The 15,323-nt window shown below is 41.0% G+C and overlaps 1 protein-coding gene across 4 annotated transcripts in view; it reads left to right on the forward strand.

The window, feature by feature from the left end:
* Positions 1-15,323, forward strand: part of TNFAIP8 (TNF alpha induced protein 8) — a 101,656-nt gene that overhangs the window by 65,032 nt on the left and 21,301 nt on the right. Inside the window, exon 1 of one of the 4 annotated variants that reach the window (XM_090038437.1) lies at positions 6,746-6,979. The exons of 2 other annotated variants lie outside the window; for them this stretch is intronic. Coding sequence is in view for 1 of the 2 variants with exons in the window: in XM_090038433.1 (XP_089894559.1) it covers positions 6,949-6,979 (31 nt within the window). In the remaining variant the exon portion in view is untranslated. Of the gene's footprint in view, positions 1-6,745; positions 6,980-15,323 lie in introns of those variants that run through there. One more of the 4 variants, XM_090038433.1, reaches the window with a different exon arrangement.

Genomic DNA, 15,323 nt, shown 5'->3' on the forward strand with positions numbered 1-15,323 from the left:
TATCAGTAAAAAAGTAGAATTGTCAGTAACAAGTTTTGTAGATAGTAAAAAAAAAAAAAAAAAAAAAAAATTAGGTTGGCAGCTGTGTTGAGAATCACCAGTTTAAATGGAGGGAAACAAGTGTACAATCAGGAGACTTTGCACTGTGGGTTCTGATTAGATTCTGTTCTTGACTTAATTTTAATTTTCTAGTTTTGCCAGTGTGAGCACAACTCTTTAGCAGCTGTTCTTTTTATCCGTAAACATGGAGTTAACTTATCTGTTTGTTTAGTTATGTGGCTGTCGTAATGTTAGTGTCTGCATATCCTATAATGTCTCTCTCTTGCTTCCCACCCTTTTTGTAGGAGATAAAGTTAATGTGATTTATGTGTATAGGCTGGTGGTGCTGCTTGTTTTTTTTTTCCCAGGTGAGAGGGGGAGAAGCAGAAGGAAAGTTAAGTCAGACATTTCTGTATGTAGTTCTGAAAATAGTTAATTCCAGTGTCAGTTTTGTCTCTTGTTAGAGTAAATATTGTAATCTAGATCTAGTTGGAAATAAACAGTTTCAGAAGTAATCTTGTCTGTGTGCTATATAAGTGAAGGATTCTTCTAGTTCTTTTCTGACAACAGCAATCAGAGATGTTCAGCTGAAAGGCAGCATATTTGACTGTAGGATGGAGAGTCTGTCACATTGTCCTACAATAACCTTTCTATTTAATAGCTGGTAACCTGGTATCATGATAGGTGAATGAAAATAATTGTTAAAAAGTGGGGTTTGTCTCAGGTAAAGGTGAGATTTAGAGAAAGGTAGTTGGGAACAGGGAACCAGGCCAATATTCTCTACTCCTATATAACATTGGATCAGGAGAGAAGGGAGTTTTGATAAGTGAGGAAACACGAAGTTAAGGTACATGCCACCCCCATGTAGGGTGGATGAGAGAGAGCTGACTGCATGTTAGCCAAAGCTGAGTTGGGAAGTCAACAAAATGTGGCTAAACTGCTGCCTGTGATAAGCACATACAACAGCAGAGGGCACCAGACTGTAAGAAGGAACTTTCCATATCTTGATGGCTTATTGATGGGAGGGAAGGGAGGGTTGTTTGAGAGGTTGGCAGAGTGAGCTTTGTTATATAAGGTAGAGAAAAGGGCTGACACCACTAGCCTTCAAGTGACTGTAACCAATGTGTAATAAAACTCTTCCTGAATTGCCTACCTCTCCTGTTGAACACAACTCACAAATATTACATGACCAAATAGCATGACCACTAGTCCCACTCCACTGTACAAAATATATAGTATGGGATGGGGGAGGACTTCTTAGGTACCACACAGTATCCTCTCTGTACAGAGAGCCAAAGTAGCATCTCAAGCACAAACGTACGTTAGTCTCAGTTGCCTATGTGGTCAGCAACACCCATGCAACAAATTTAGAGTTCAAAGCAAAAAAGTATTTAAAAAGGTAGGAAATTAGTACCATGCTTAGGAAGCTCGGGTAATGCAGAGTTAAGGTGTGGTGATATTTCAATTCCTTCCAGAATGCTCAGTTCAGTAAAATTCACTCCTGTGAGGGCTACAGATCCAGGAAATATGCAGGCATGCACCTTAAATCTGTATCCAACGTGGTCTCACTCGGCCTTTGCAGAGAGTGCGTGCTGTTGCATACAGCATGTGACCACTGTAGGACAAAATGCAATGCTGTCTTCCTGTTAATAGAAATTTATTTTTAAATTAACAGCAGTAAACAGGAACTATCTATTCTTGATGTACGCTCAAATACTGGGCCTTCACAAAAACAACCCTCTTCCTTGCCATGCATCAAGTTTTCTGACCCCTTCACAGTCCTCCTTACTTATCATAACACCCAGTCACCCTGATCATATCCTACGGTTGCCAATATCTGAGAGACTCCTGGGCAATTGCTGCTTATACCTCCTGAAATCAGGCACACTGGCCTGAAAGGTATGTTCACCCCTTTTCATTTTGATACACATGAGGGTACAGAGATAAGGGCTTTGATCCCAGCAGAGGGTCAGGGCCCACCCATATTTTCTCAGACAAAAATCTCGACTCCAAGTTGCTTCACATGGAAATAATTCTCAGTGGTCATTACCTGCTCCAGGGAAGCAGAGATGAGGTTGCACAGGCATGGGCTTTAATTCTATTTCCATTTTTTTTTAAAAGTGAGAATTTTGCAGAATTTGACTTTCTGGAATAATACGTGTTACCACCAGGTAGCCTTAACTTTGTCTTCTATGATTACATTCATAGTTAATTTTGTCAGTAAACTTGTAAAGTCACCTGCCCAAAAGCCCGTTCAGTAGGTGCTCTCGCTGTAGGATCCCTTGGGCTTGTCATGTTAACCCTATGCCTAACAGTGATGCTTTCTTTTTTCTCTTAATCCAGTCATCATGAATCAGGAAGATATGTTTGTTTGATAAAAATCTACCTACAAATTCTCTTCCAATTAACTATATGCTGGTCTCTTCAAAAAAGACCTCATGCACATTTTCTCCTCTAAAAAGCAATTTTCTAAATTTTTGGTTCTGTTTTTCTGTATTAATCAATCTGTATAAGATTTACCAAACAGTGTTGAAAGATGGGATTTTTGTTTGTTGTGTTTCATTTTTCACAGTGCTCAGCTGTTTAATCAACCTAATATATGGAAATTGATCTGGTCTCTTTCTCATCACCAGCGATACTCTGCAGGCCAAAAACTGCATTGATAGATATATATATATATTTTTTTTATTAGTGCCATTGCATTCTCCAAATTGCATGCCTTCATTTGTCCCTGTGCAATCCTTTTCCTTTCAGGGTAGGGGGTTGCAAAATTGCTCCTCAGGGCAGAGTTTGAAGATAACCACATTGCACTGATATCCTTGTTATTGGAGCTTACTATTTAACCTAGGTCAGAAAATGATTAAGCTAAATTTCCTAGAGCTATTTTGAGTCTGCATGACTGAAATAAATGAAAAGTAGTTTTAAACAAGTCACTGCAGTGGTCTGTTGAGTAAGAAGCTGTTGGTAAAAAAGAATCCCGTTGTAAATTATGCCCAAGTTAGGTATGGAATTTTCAGCAAACCTGTCTATTTTCCTTTCTATTTCAGTTGCCTCAAAATCTTGTAAATGACTCCATAACCACTAATGTTGTGACGGCTACATCTTCAGTTGCAGAATTCTTTTCACTTTAATTCCAAAGCCCATTCCTTTCCTCAGATGGTCCATATAGCTACAGAAGGGCTTCTGTTGTGTAAATTCTTCCATAGAAAGCCCCTGCATACCAAATGATGAGATGACTTTTATTATCACAAAAATGCTGCCTTTGCTTAAAAAACCCCAAGAGCTCTGGTAGTTAGACATGTTTAACACTTCAGTTAGTTTTGCCCTTTCTATGATTTCTGTATTTTCATTTTGACTAGGCTGGAGATGCTATCCAGTCATTCCAGACTAGTTTATGATAAATCCAAAGTTCGGACAAGGTAATCTCTTTTGAAAAAAGTAGTTTATTTAGCTAGTGTTTTTCCACTGTTTTTTTTTGGAGGGGGGGGGTTGTTTTTTTACCCCCTCTGACATAATTGGGGAAAAGTTTCTTTTCATCAATGCGAAAAAGAGATTCACACACCATTCTAAGTAGTTAAGGACAGCTTTAGATTTCTTAGGAAAGAAATGTGTATAGATGAAATGGGGGCCCTAAATTGAAGCAGTGCATTTTTAAAAACAGGGCTTCGATTTAGGGCCCTTTACCTGCCTCTCTGGTGGTGGGGAGAGGAGGACAAGCTGCCAGCTGGCAGAGCGGTCCCTGGGCTGCAGGGAGGGCTGGTCCTTCTTTCCGTGGCAGTGGTGCCCCCTGCCCCCATGCAACACCTGTCCACAGGCACCCAGCTCAGGTGGTCCTGGGGGGCACTGCAGCCACAGAGGGAAGCACCAGGTCCTTGCACAGGCAGGCAGGTTCCAGGGGGGGAAAAAAAAGACGAGTCTTGCCACTTTTTTTCCTTGGGTGGAGCCTACCCTTCTGGGCTGCTGCCAGGCTGCTTGCAGGGCTTCCTGCAGAGCCCCTAAGCTGCACAGAGCCTGATGTTTCATTCCACAGCTGTAGGGCAGCAAACTAAAACTCCTCAGAGGAGTTCTAGTTTGCTGTGCCCCAAGTCATTTAAAGCACATTACACCACCGAATTTGCTGCAGCGGCTGGAATTACTGCGCAATATGCTGCCAAGACATGCAAACACCAACACTGTTAAAGTGGTGCAAAAGCATTTAACCTGCTTTAAAGTGTTGTGCACACATGCCCCTTGTTTCGTCTACATATGGCCTTGGGCAGCTACCTACGAAAGCCACTGCAGAGGACTTGTGATGATTACAACAATAGCAATATTTCAGTGGCCCCTAAAGCAACCAAGATCATAGCCCCCTTGTGCCGGCTTCTGTACAAACACACAGCAGAGACCAGCTAATCTGAAGACGTTACTTTGCAAATGCTTAGGAAAGAAAATTACTTCCATTTTACAACTGGAAAACTGAGGCCTCACAGTAGTAAATAATTTGCTTGGGAAATATGTGGCAGTGTAGCAGACCGGGAATTTGATGCATACCTCTTGAGCCCCTAGCCTCTTAACTGCAAGATCATCCTTCTTTCCTAATGTGTTAAAATGGGTGTTGCTAAATCAGTCAGTCTTAAGTTGCTTCATAAAGTTGGTTTTAAGTGCATTTCCAAGTAAACAAGGGACATGGGTATACTTCAAAGCAAAAAGTGAGAAAAGCCCCTTGTTTGTTATCCTATTTCCATTTGGCCAGACTTCAGTGCCCATATGCTAGTTGGTTATGGCATCTTTTTTGCAGACTCCTTCCTTCCTCCCAAGCACTGTGTATGTATGCGAACAATAGTATGCATGTGATGAGCTGCTCATCACCTCTGAGGGGGTGAGAATTTAGTTATGAATTCTGCTGTCACGCAGTTGAGTGGGCATCTAGGCTTGGGGGAATGCATTTTAGATGTTTTGCAGTGGTTGCACTTCAGCTTTTATACCCTGACAGTAAATTTTCCATCAACGCTTAGTTTTTTTAAGTCTGTTCATTACACTAAATATATATTAAATTATAAGAAAGATGTTTCTTTACTGTACAGCAATGTTTGACTGGGGATTTCACCAGTTATGAAATTAGACTTCCCCTTAATTTGAATCTACAACATGTGTTCTGTATGGCCAGTCTGGAGTTACAATATGAGATGAACCTTCTTGTAGCTATTGCCAGACTACAGAAAATTGCAAATATGCCTTTAAAATGATGTTATAACCTGTAGTACAAGAACTAAAAGGGACCAAAAAGTATTTCATTAAACATCTGTTACTGTTGCTTCTTTCAGGATCCTGTTGGACTGTGTACTTAAAATGGAGGAGAGAAAAAAAGTAGAATAACTAGATGTTTTAATTTTAAACCAGTAATGCTCAGCCAGGGTGCTGTGGTACCCTGGGGTGCCTTGCGATCCTTTCAAGGGTGCAGCAAGATGCTGTGCAATGTTAGCACTGTTGGGTATACAAACAAAATTCACAAGATGGACCCAGAGATTTCAAATACAGTAAAATCCCTGTTATCTGGGATTTTACTAACCAGAATACTCTATTAACTGGAATTTTGGTGGTGGGACACGTGGTGCCATGCCCCGCTGCTTTCCTGCCTGCTGCGCCACTTTCTTCCCTGGCTATGTCCATGCACCTCCCCACTGCTGCAGCAGCCTGCGGCCGGCCTGCCCTGGAGTTTGTGAGGAATGGCGCGTGTCCGGACATGGAGGTGGGGGACAGGTTAGAGCCGGGAGCTCCGGGCCCCTGGGCGGCAGCTCCAGCCCTGTGGGCCTGTGCAGAGTGGCTGGGTTCAGTGCCTGTCACGGGGGGTGAGGCCAGGCTCTCCCAACTGCTTCCTTGGCCGGGTTCGCAGCTCCCAGTGCCTGGGGGAGGGCTGCAGCTAGAGCTGCCAGTGTGCAGCTGGGACCTGCCTGCCCTGGGAGTGATTCCCGCAGCCCCTTCCACCCCACCTAGGGTCAGGGTCAGAGCCGGGAGCCCCATGCCCCAGGACAGCACAGCTGCTTCCCCCCCTCCCCCCGGAAACCCCTGTGCCTCAAGTAAATGGCACTTTTAGCTTACCAGCACCCCCCAGTCGCCACTTTGCCGGTAACAGGGATTTTACCATAGAAATTCATAGTGTTAAAAACATTTTGCCTTGTTGTGATCTTTTTTTGCAACAGAAGAATAATTGCATTATTTGTCTTTAATCAAAAAATGAGTGAAAATGAAGAGCTCAGCATTTTCTGAGGGTACCTCAAATAATGAAAAGCTTGAGAAATTCTGGTGTAAACACACTAAAGGAGTGCTGTTTTTCCTTCTTTAAATATTCAAACACTTCCAGGATAGACCAGTCCAATTGTAGATGTCACAGGACTAATTTCAAGTAGTGTTTAGTGTTGAAAGTTTCAGTACAGATTTTAAAAAAATGTAACTTATTCCATTTGGGGCCTGTAGCAAGTCACCTGAGGCCTATGCTGCTTGCCAGTCACTGCAATGAAATATTAAAATTAGTAGTTGCACTTGATGTTGCCTTTTCTTGCTGTGTTTTGTCTTGCGCTCTTACTCTCGTACACTCCGGCAGCAAGTTGTAACAAGTAAAACCTCCACCCTTTCTAAAGACTTGAAGACTTAAGGGAATAAAATGCCTAAGCTGCAACTGCTGGCAAGTAAATCCTGGGTTAAGGTGCTACTTTCCAGGCAGTTGCTCTTATGCAGTTCAGAAAGGGGCGGAATCGTTTTCACATAACCGAGTTGTGATTTGTTGAATTCACAGACTTTTTCCCTTAAAATCCCAACCCTCTCTCTCTTGCTTGCTCTCCTTTTCTATTTTTTTTATGAGAAGTTAACTCGCTGCTTCTCAGAGCACGTCAGCTGTAATCTGGACTCCAGTGAGTTCATACTCTTGACACCATGGGCTCGGAAGCTGATGAATTCAAGGAAGGTATGTTTTTCACTATTTTCAAAGACCTTGATTTAAAAAAGAACACCCCCCCTCCCCCCCCCCCCCCCGCCAAAACAGTGCAGCTAGCATGTTGAGAGCTGCTTTTTTGGAAGTAAAACAAAGCTGAATAGGGGTTTGTGTTCATATTAACATTTAGCTGTTCAAAGGGGAGGGAAAAACTCTTTGGCAGAGTCATTTAAAGACCACTTCAGATTTTGCTGGAAATGAAACAAGCAAAGTCTTGATGCCAGGGTTCCCAGTTTATGTAAGGGTAACTATGGTACATGAAGAATTGGTAAATGGAAAAAATAGTGTATATTAAAACACTAACAGTAGTAGTTTTGAAAGGGGAAGGTTTTAAAACTGGAAATGCTGTACTTTTTAATGAAAGAGGAAGTTGCGTGGGGGAGAAGTGAAAGATCATTATTTTGGGAATGAGCTTATTGCTGCTGACTTCCTTTTCAATATGAGTGCATACTTTTCTGGTGTGTGTTTTTAAAGTGTGTGAGGAGTGAGCTTGAAATGAATGTTGCCAGTGCTAAAGGGTTTCATTTACTCCTTGCAGCCTGGAACGTGTGGGAGCTGGAAATGATCCAACAAAAACACAATTATTCACCAGTGTTGATTTTTAGGGGTTTTGTTTTGTGCAAGTTAAGGGGCAGGGAGGATGGCGGGCAAGAAGCGGGGGATTTCCTGAAATGTTGTATGTTTACAAAAGACCGTTTATATAGAACGGGGGGAGTCAATACTGGGGTAAGAAGTTGGTTTTCTTTTGAAAAGAACTGAGGTTTCATGATCTTTGTAAGTAGTTTCTAGAGAGAGATCAATCCAGTATGTTTCAAAAGAAAATAGCTTAACAATAAGGAAGTTTTTCATTCAGTGAAAACAGTCAGAAGGCTTGTCAGAATATCCTGGAGGTTTTCCCATTTATTGTCCCACAAAAGCCACTGCTTTCATGTTAAAACTCTATTGGCCTAATTCTGCTGCTTTACCTAGTATGAAAGAAAAGAATACTTCTCTCATCCTCAGGAAAAACAGGACTGAACTAGATCAAATATCAGGATACAGGGGACAACATAATCTACTTGGTCTTTAATAAATAAGCTGGATAGCTGATGATTTATAGTGTTAAGGTGTATAGATGCTTTCTCTTCCATGTACCCAAATGAACAAGTAACTGAAAAGCTCAGCGTTTTTTCTTTTGTTTTGTTTTTTCCTCAAAATCCTCAAGGACTTATTGCAGGAATTATTATATTGAGAAGCAGCACTGTGGGGGGAAAAAAAAAAGTTTTCCTGCAGCAACTGTTGTGAAAGGGGAGAATGTACATTCCTATGGCAACATGCACGTTCCAGCCCAGTTGTACAGTAGCCCAGAAAGTAGTATGCATGCCATGGCATGAAACATTCTTCGGCTGACATGCAGGAAGCATCAGACAACTTTGTAAAAGGGGTTTGACATGAAGTATAAGTTTGACATGAAGTGTAAGTGCAAAGCTCCTAGTATTCTGGGTGATTTAGATTCTTAAAATTCTTCCTGAAAATTTTCTGTCTTGAAATAACTAGTCTTGTGTTGACAGATGTGTATGGAAGGGGGAATTTTGAGGCAAAACAAGGCATTGCTTTATGATCCAATTGGTTTAATTGAGAAAATACTGAATTTTGTTGTATGATTTGAGTAAATTGAGTATGGAATAGAAAAATTTACCCATTATAGAAAAAGTCAGTTTGGACATCACTGAACAAATTTGTTGGTCTTTGGAAACCCCACAAATACATTGCAATCTTAAATTGAGATGACGTGGTCTTACTGTACAGAAATGATTTAGAATCTGTCTGCATGGATTTTTGTATGAATGCAATTCTTTGCTTATTGTAAAGAATTTTCAGTCATGACCTAAAAATACAAGTTGAAACAAGGAATGCTTACATATAGTCAATCTATAAAATAAATATTTTAGTGGAACCATAGCTATGTTAGCTACCTGATCCAGTGTTTAAACTGCAAGGTTTTTTAGGTCCACAGTATAATGGGAAAGCTAGAACTTAATCAAGACCCCACTGAACATAACTGAGGTCCCCAAAGTCTTGAGAGTTGTGTTCTTTTTGCAGAATTCTTGCATTCGGATTCAATTAGATAGCAGTGCCAGTAGCTTCCCATTTCATTAAAGGTAGTGATCTGGGGGGGTTCTGCATAAAGGAAATTGAAACTTGACAAAATAAAAATAGAAAAAGGTATGGGTCTTAATAGTGAGGATAATTAACCACTGGAATAATTTACTGAAGGAACTGGTGGATTTTTCCTCATGTGAAGTCTTCTAAATCCAAGACTACGTACTTTTCTTAAAAAAAAAAAAAAAAGGTTCAACCACCAGTTACCCAGCATTATTCAGGGATTGCCCTGGTAAAATGCCCTTCAAAGAGTCAGTGTAGATGAGCTCCTTTTTAGCTTTTCTTATCTTTAAATCTAGGATAGAATGAAAAGACATGTGCTAACAAGCCTATTTTTGCAAGAGACTAAAAGTTATGGAAAGAAAACAAATGTTTCTCTTCCATATTGCTATTTGTAAAGGGAAGCACAGGGAGGCAGAATGGTTACTGTGGTATGCGAAGTAGGGACCTACTCAAATAGCAACTTTGTGATTTTTGCGGAAACTGAGAAAAACAGCGGGTTTTGTGAATACCATGAGAAATGACAGTTTCTGTAATTTTTTTTATTGTTTGTTTGGTTTTTGTTTTTTTTTTGCATGGAATCTCCAGAAAAAATAAAACACTGGCTACCCAGTGGGAGCCAGGAGCCACTGTGGCCTAGCCGCTCAGTCCACCAAGAGGTGGGGAAAGCTTCTGGCACAAAGGGGAGCAGCCAAAAGGGCAGCTGTCCCTTCCTCCCTCACTGCTGATTGGCCTAAAGGACTGCTTTTCATGCAGCCCCACCTCTCTCCTCCAATTAGCAGCGAAGGGCGGGGCTACTGGTGCCCCTCAGCTGGGATGGGAAGGCTCACTGTGATTAGCCCACAAGAATGGTGGCCAGCAGTGTGATCAGCCCACAAAATTGCCTGTCTGCCACCTTGATTTAGGAGGTGAGCTTCCACTGTTTAGCTGAAAAACTTGCATCATGGTTCTCAAAGTTCTGGGACTGGCACAGGGAATTTAGAGAGAGACTGAGGGAGTGGTGAAATAAGCCTTCCAGAGCTGATGTTAGTGCCACATAAAGGGATGTCAGCTTGAGTGAAAGGGGAGGGTTTGGGGCACAGTGAGGCAGCTGAATTTCTGCACTGTGTTCCTGCCAAGTATTTGATATTGAAGCGAACAGTGCTGTTTTTGGCTTGCTTTACAGAAAAGAATTGACATATATGAGGATTGTTGGGAATTTAAATCGATTGAGTAGCATCAATAGAGACAAAAAATCTGGGTTTGACTTTATATAAGTAACTATATATGTTGCAGTAGTGACCGTATAACACCAGTTCAATTTGAAATTGAGAATTCCCAAGGATTTTTCTTTTAGATTAATTACTATTCAGAATGATCATAAATGCAGCCTTGGGGACTGCATCTGATCTCACTTACGCCAGTGTAAAACAAAAGTAAAGCTAGCATGAAAAAGATTCCTTATTGGTATATTTTACTAGTTGTTGAATAAACGAAAGCCTGTTGTATGCAGTTACTCTTCTGTGGCTTTACAGCTTTCTATCATTATTTACCACATGGTCCAGATTAGAGTATTAAAGTGTTCAATGGTACCTTTAAGTACCATTTATAACAACCTTTTTATTGATCCTTAAGTCACAATGCCATTGCTTTTTAGTATGTTAAAGTTGTTTCATATATTTTATACCATAATGCATTAAGTTTACAGTATAATAAATGACTCCTGTATACCTCCCCCCACCATGAAACTCCTATATATAGATGCATCATGGTAAAATTAAGAAATATATCACATAATGTTGTATTTTTTGTCACCCAATTCTGTTTTCCATGTTAGATGTGCCACTTGAGGAAGGCTGTAGATGCTATAAAATCAATGTGTTTTATGGCTATCTAACTTCATTATTTTCAGTGATTTGATACCAAATGTTTTTCACATTGTCAAATTTACAAAAAATAATGCATTAAGGATTCATCTAAATACATTTATATAGATTTTACAGTTGCCACAGTACAAATAATTTTTTCTACAATACTTCTTCCTGAAAGAAAACACTAATTTATATAACACTTCAGAATATTTTTGCTGAGGCAGTCATTCTCAAGATTAATTTGAGATGAACCATACTACTTCTAAAGTAGACTGGAATATTTGGTATGAAAGAGAGATTGTAGTACAAGACCTCATCCACTGTTCAGTAGGCTATACAGGGGAAAATGTTTCAGAATTAGTGTGCGCCCTACTGTACCCTTATCACATTCATTCCTAAATTCTGCATTTTGTCAGGGTGAGATCTTTGCATTCCTAAAAGTGCTCAGAGCTTTAAGTAGACACAGGATTTCTTAAATCCAAGTAAGATTACTGAGGAATGAGCTCACCTGTTTTGTTCCTTTTAGGACTCAGGAAAGGCAAAATTAGCTGCTCTGGCTGCTGTATATGGGGGCTGTGAAGCCACAAAGTATTCTCTATTCTCAGAGGTAAATAGTTGCCCCTCATTAGGGTTTACTGATACTACTGTTACATTCTGCAGTTCTCATTTTCCCAGGCAGGCAGCTGAACTTTTTGGAATCGTCTCCGGGTCCTCTGGCATCCTAGCACTGGAATGGAATGTTCCTCCTTTAACTTGTCAACTGAGAAACCATTTTGAAGGGGCTACTCTTGGGCTCTCCAAAGTTGTTTGCTGCATTCCCAAATATTGTTCAGGGAGGATAACATAAAAGATTGCGTCCTTTTGTTAACACCAAATTGGCCTTTGCCCTGAGCTCTTCTCTAAAGCAAGGGAAGAAGTAGAAAATATTTAAGTGTTTGGAAACATTTGGGAGATGGTTGGATTAGAAATGATGGGAGGATGACAGTCCGATCTGTGGCAGAACTTGAGATCTCAACATTTATTTTTGTTCTGTTCTGTTTTTGAACCAAATGAAGACCTTTACATGGTTCTGCAAGAATGTAATTATGTTGGTGTCTATTTCTGCACCAAAGTCTGAACACTTTGATGTGAAGAGCAGGTAGTTTGGTGACTGGGCTGTGGCTTGGGAAATTGCAAGACCCTGATTTGAACTTGTACTCTAGAGAAAAGTTTTGCATTTTTTTCCCTCTAAATCAGACAGAGACCTAATACAGACATCCGGTTTCTCCTGGGAGAGTCGCTTCGCTCGCAGGAGGAGCCATGAATATACAGTAGTTCCTTGCTTTTTCTCCCAAAAATGGCTGCTCCAGCAGAAAAATAACTTGGGAACAACTAGGATTAAATCACTTCCAGGAGAGTTTCTGCTCTGAGGGCAAATGTCTGTACATGCTGACAACACAAGCTGACCATGGGCTGTCTGGGTTAGCCAATCAGGACTGCCCTATGCCCTGCTGCCATCTGTTACCAGCCAGATTAAGGGAGCCTGCCATACTATGGGGTGTGCACAGGGCACTCTCCTGACTACACACTGTCAGCACTGCAAGGTCTGTACTCTGTAGGGCCTTAGCACGCAAATATCTGTACGCGTGGCTCTGGGTAAGTCTTTCTACTGTGAGAACAAACCTAAGAGAATTCACCCAATTGTGAATGTGTAAACAGCCAGAGTAAGGACCTGAACCCAGTTCTCCTTAATCCCATATTCCAGATTCTAGTGCAGGGGTGGGCAACATGATGGACCTGGCCAGCGGCCGGACTCCGGTTTCTAGTAGCCCCTGCCCAAGTTGCTACAGCTGGTTTCCATGGAGATCCCAGGTGCAGTGGGGCCATAACAGCATGGGGCCAGGGTTTCCATGGAGACGGGCCCAAGCAATGCTGGCAGGACGCACAGCTGGGCGGGGAGCTGCTTTAGCGCCAGGATTTTGTGGCAGTGACAGTGTAGTCCAGAGCTGGGGCGAAGCTGAGATCTGTTACCTACACACCTCCACCCAAGGCACATAGGCAGCAGATCACAGCTCTGTCTTGGTTCCAGCTAGTGCTGTTTGGGCTGGTCTGATCGGAAATCTTGTCCCAGGGGTGTCATGGCACTGCCACTCCTGAGGTCTCCATGGAAACCAGCTGCAGCAACATGGGGAGGGGCTGCTGAGGAGTGGAGTATGCTGTGAGCTGAATCTGGCCTGCAGGCCGAATCTGGCCCACCCATGTTCTCATGTATATGACATTCCTTCTTCCAATAGCACCAGTTAAGCTTCTTAAACCTATTGTTTTTGCAAAATGTAAAAGAGCATATTTTGGCAAAATCTCATTCTGCTAAATACATTCTGGCTGTTCTAATTAGGAGCAGGGAAAGTCTCTGGTCTCGGACTGTGCTGGTAATTGTTTAGGCTTCCTAATTGCTGCCTGTGAATCGCATGGTCAAATCTCCACTTTTCATTCTGCAAGGGACCAGAATGAAGACATGGTGATAAGTTTATTAATTACATATCACACATGTAGTTTCATAATCTTGTATACGTTTTAGAAAAAAAATATTCCCATCTATCCTTGAGTGTGTTACAGTCCAAGCTAAATGTGACATGAAAAACTAATTCAGAAAAGACAAGGTTACACATAAAAGTAAAACTAGAAAGTAAATGTTTCTGAAGTTGGGTATAAAATGTGAGAAATGGTTATTAATAAGGAGTCACTGTAGGACAGTGAGTTTAGGGACATAACTCGGAATAGAAAGTAGGGGAAATTTGAGAGAATAGCTTAATACGGAAGATATCGTGGGTAAGTCAGTGTTGATAATGTCAGATCTAAGCAATGGGAAAACATTAGGCTCACGAAGGTGAGGTAGAGCAAATATTTGATATGGTACAATGCTGAAAACCAGTGAAAGGATTTGAGAGCAGGGGTGTGATAAGAACTCTTCATGCGTCTAGAAGTAACGCCAATTTAATTCCCATAGATACTTTCACTGTCCGTTAGGAGAGTGACTCCTCATCTGAGGACCAAGGTTAGTAAATTACATAAAGCTGGTAATTCCCTTCCTCAAGAATCTTTATCTCACCTCAGAGAATCAGGTATAGAGTGGTTAATCTTTATTTTATTTTTTTTACTTATTCTGTTTTATGCACTAAGCTAATATTCTCCATGAATGAATTAGCTGCATTAAAGCTAATATATCTGATTTTCCAGGAATTGCCTTTACTGGAAGGCTAAAGGATATACTGTCTTGAATCAGTGCTTTTAACTGTTTTCCTTTCCTACAATGTAATACTGAGCAGCTTTCAGCTGAAGAACACTTTGCAAAAATCGGGTTTCACACAGCTAACTCCATGCCTGAAGTAAGTTCCTCATTTTGCAATTGAAGTAAATGAGGCAGAGAGGGTCTATTTCAGTTACTGACAAGTCTATATATTTTTCTTAATTTGCTGAATGGCAAAAACTCTAATTACTTGCAAAGTTTGGTTATAAACCTTGGACTTGATTTGCCACTATATATTGTTAAGATTTTTATACCAGTATAACTCCAAGAACTTAATCCCTTTTATATTAATGTAAATGTATATAACACAGTGGTGATTTGGGTCAGTACCTGCATTTTACACTTTAAAAAAAAAAAAATGAAGAAAATCTTATGCTCCAATCAGAATTAATGTATTTGAAAGTTTTATTAGGGAATGTTTCCTTAGATTTAAAAAGGATGCCTCTTCTCCAGTTATTTTGCCAAGCATTTTATACAGCTTTACCTGTAATTCATTGTAGTGCTGAAATTACTGTTTAGAGTTTCCAATCAGAAGCATCAATGGGGGCAACCTTTTTGACATGTCACAAATTAGCCCTGCATCTTCCCTGAGCACCAGTCTGATTTCCTTCCTCTGTTCAATCTGCTGCTCTACTTTTGTGGTCCCTACTCTCTACTCCCTGCTCAATCTATCCCTCTACTTTCTTCTTCCTGCCTTACAGTCCTTGCCCTATCTCCTTCTCTTCTTTCTGCTTTCTTCCCTATCTGCTGCTGTGTTGCCTGTCTTCTTCCTGATATGCTGTGGATTAGAGGAGCGCTAATTAAGATTTCTTTGGGGGCCGATACCATTGGCCAATTATTAACGAGCATATCAGCGGATACCAATCCGATTGCTGATATGCAAGCCCTGGTAAACATCGTATCCCCTATTTCCTGGTGTCCCCCCAGTGAGTTTGTAGACAGTCACAGGATCACCTCTCAGCCTTCTCTTGTGGAGGCTGAAGAGATTCGGGTCCCTCAATTGATCCTCATAGGGTTTTTTCTGTAGGCCATTAACCAG

Source organism: Crocodylus siamensis, chromosome 3 (genome assembly GCF_052110815.1).
Source record: "Crocodylus siamensis isolate JL-2025a chromosome 3, ASM5211081v1, whole genome shotgun sequence".
In the NCBI taxonomy this organism is placed as follows: Eukaryota; Metazoa; Chordata; order Crocodylia; family Crocodylidae; genus Crocodylus; species Crocodylus siamensis.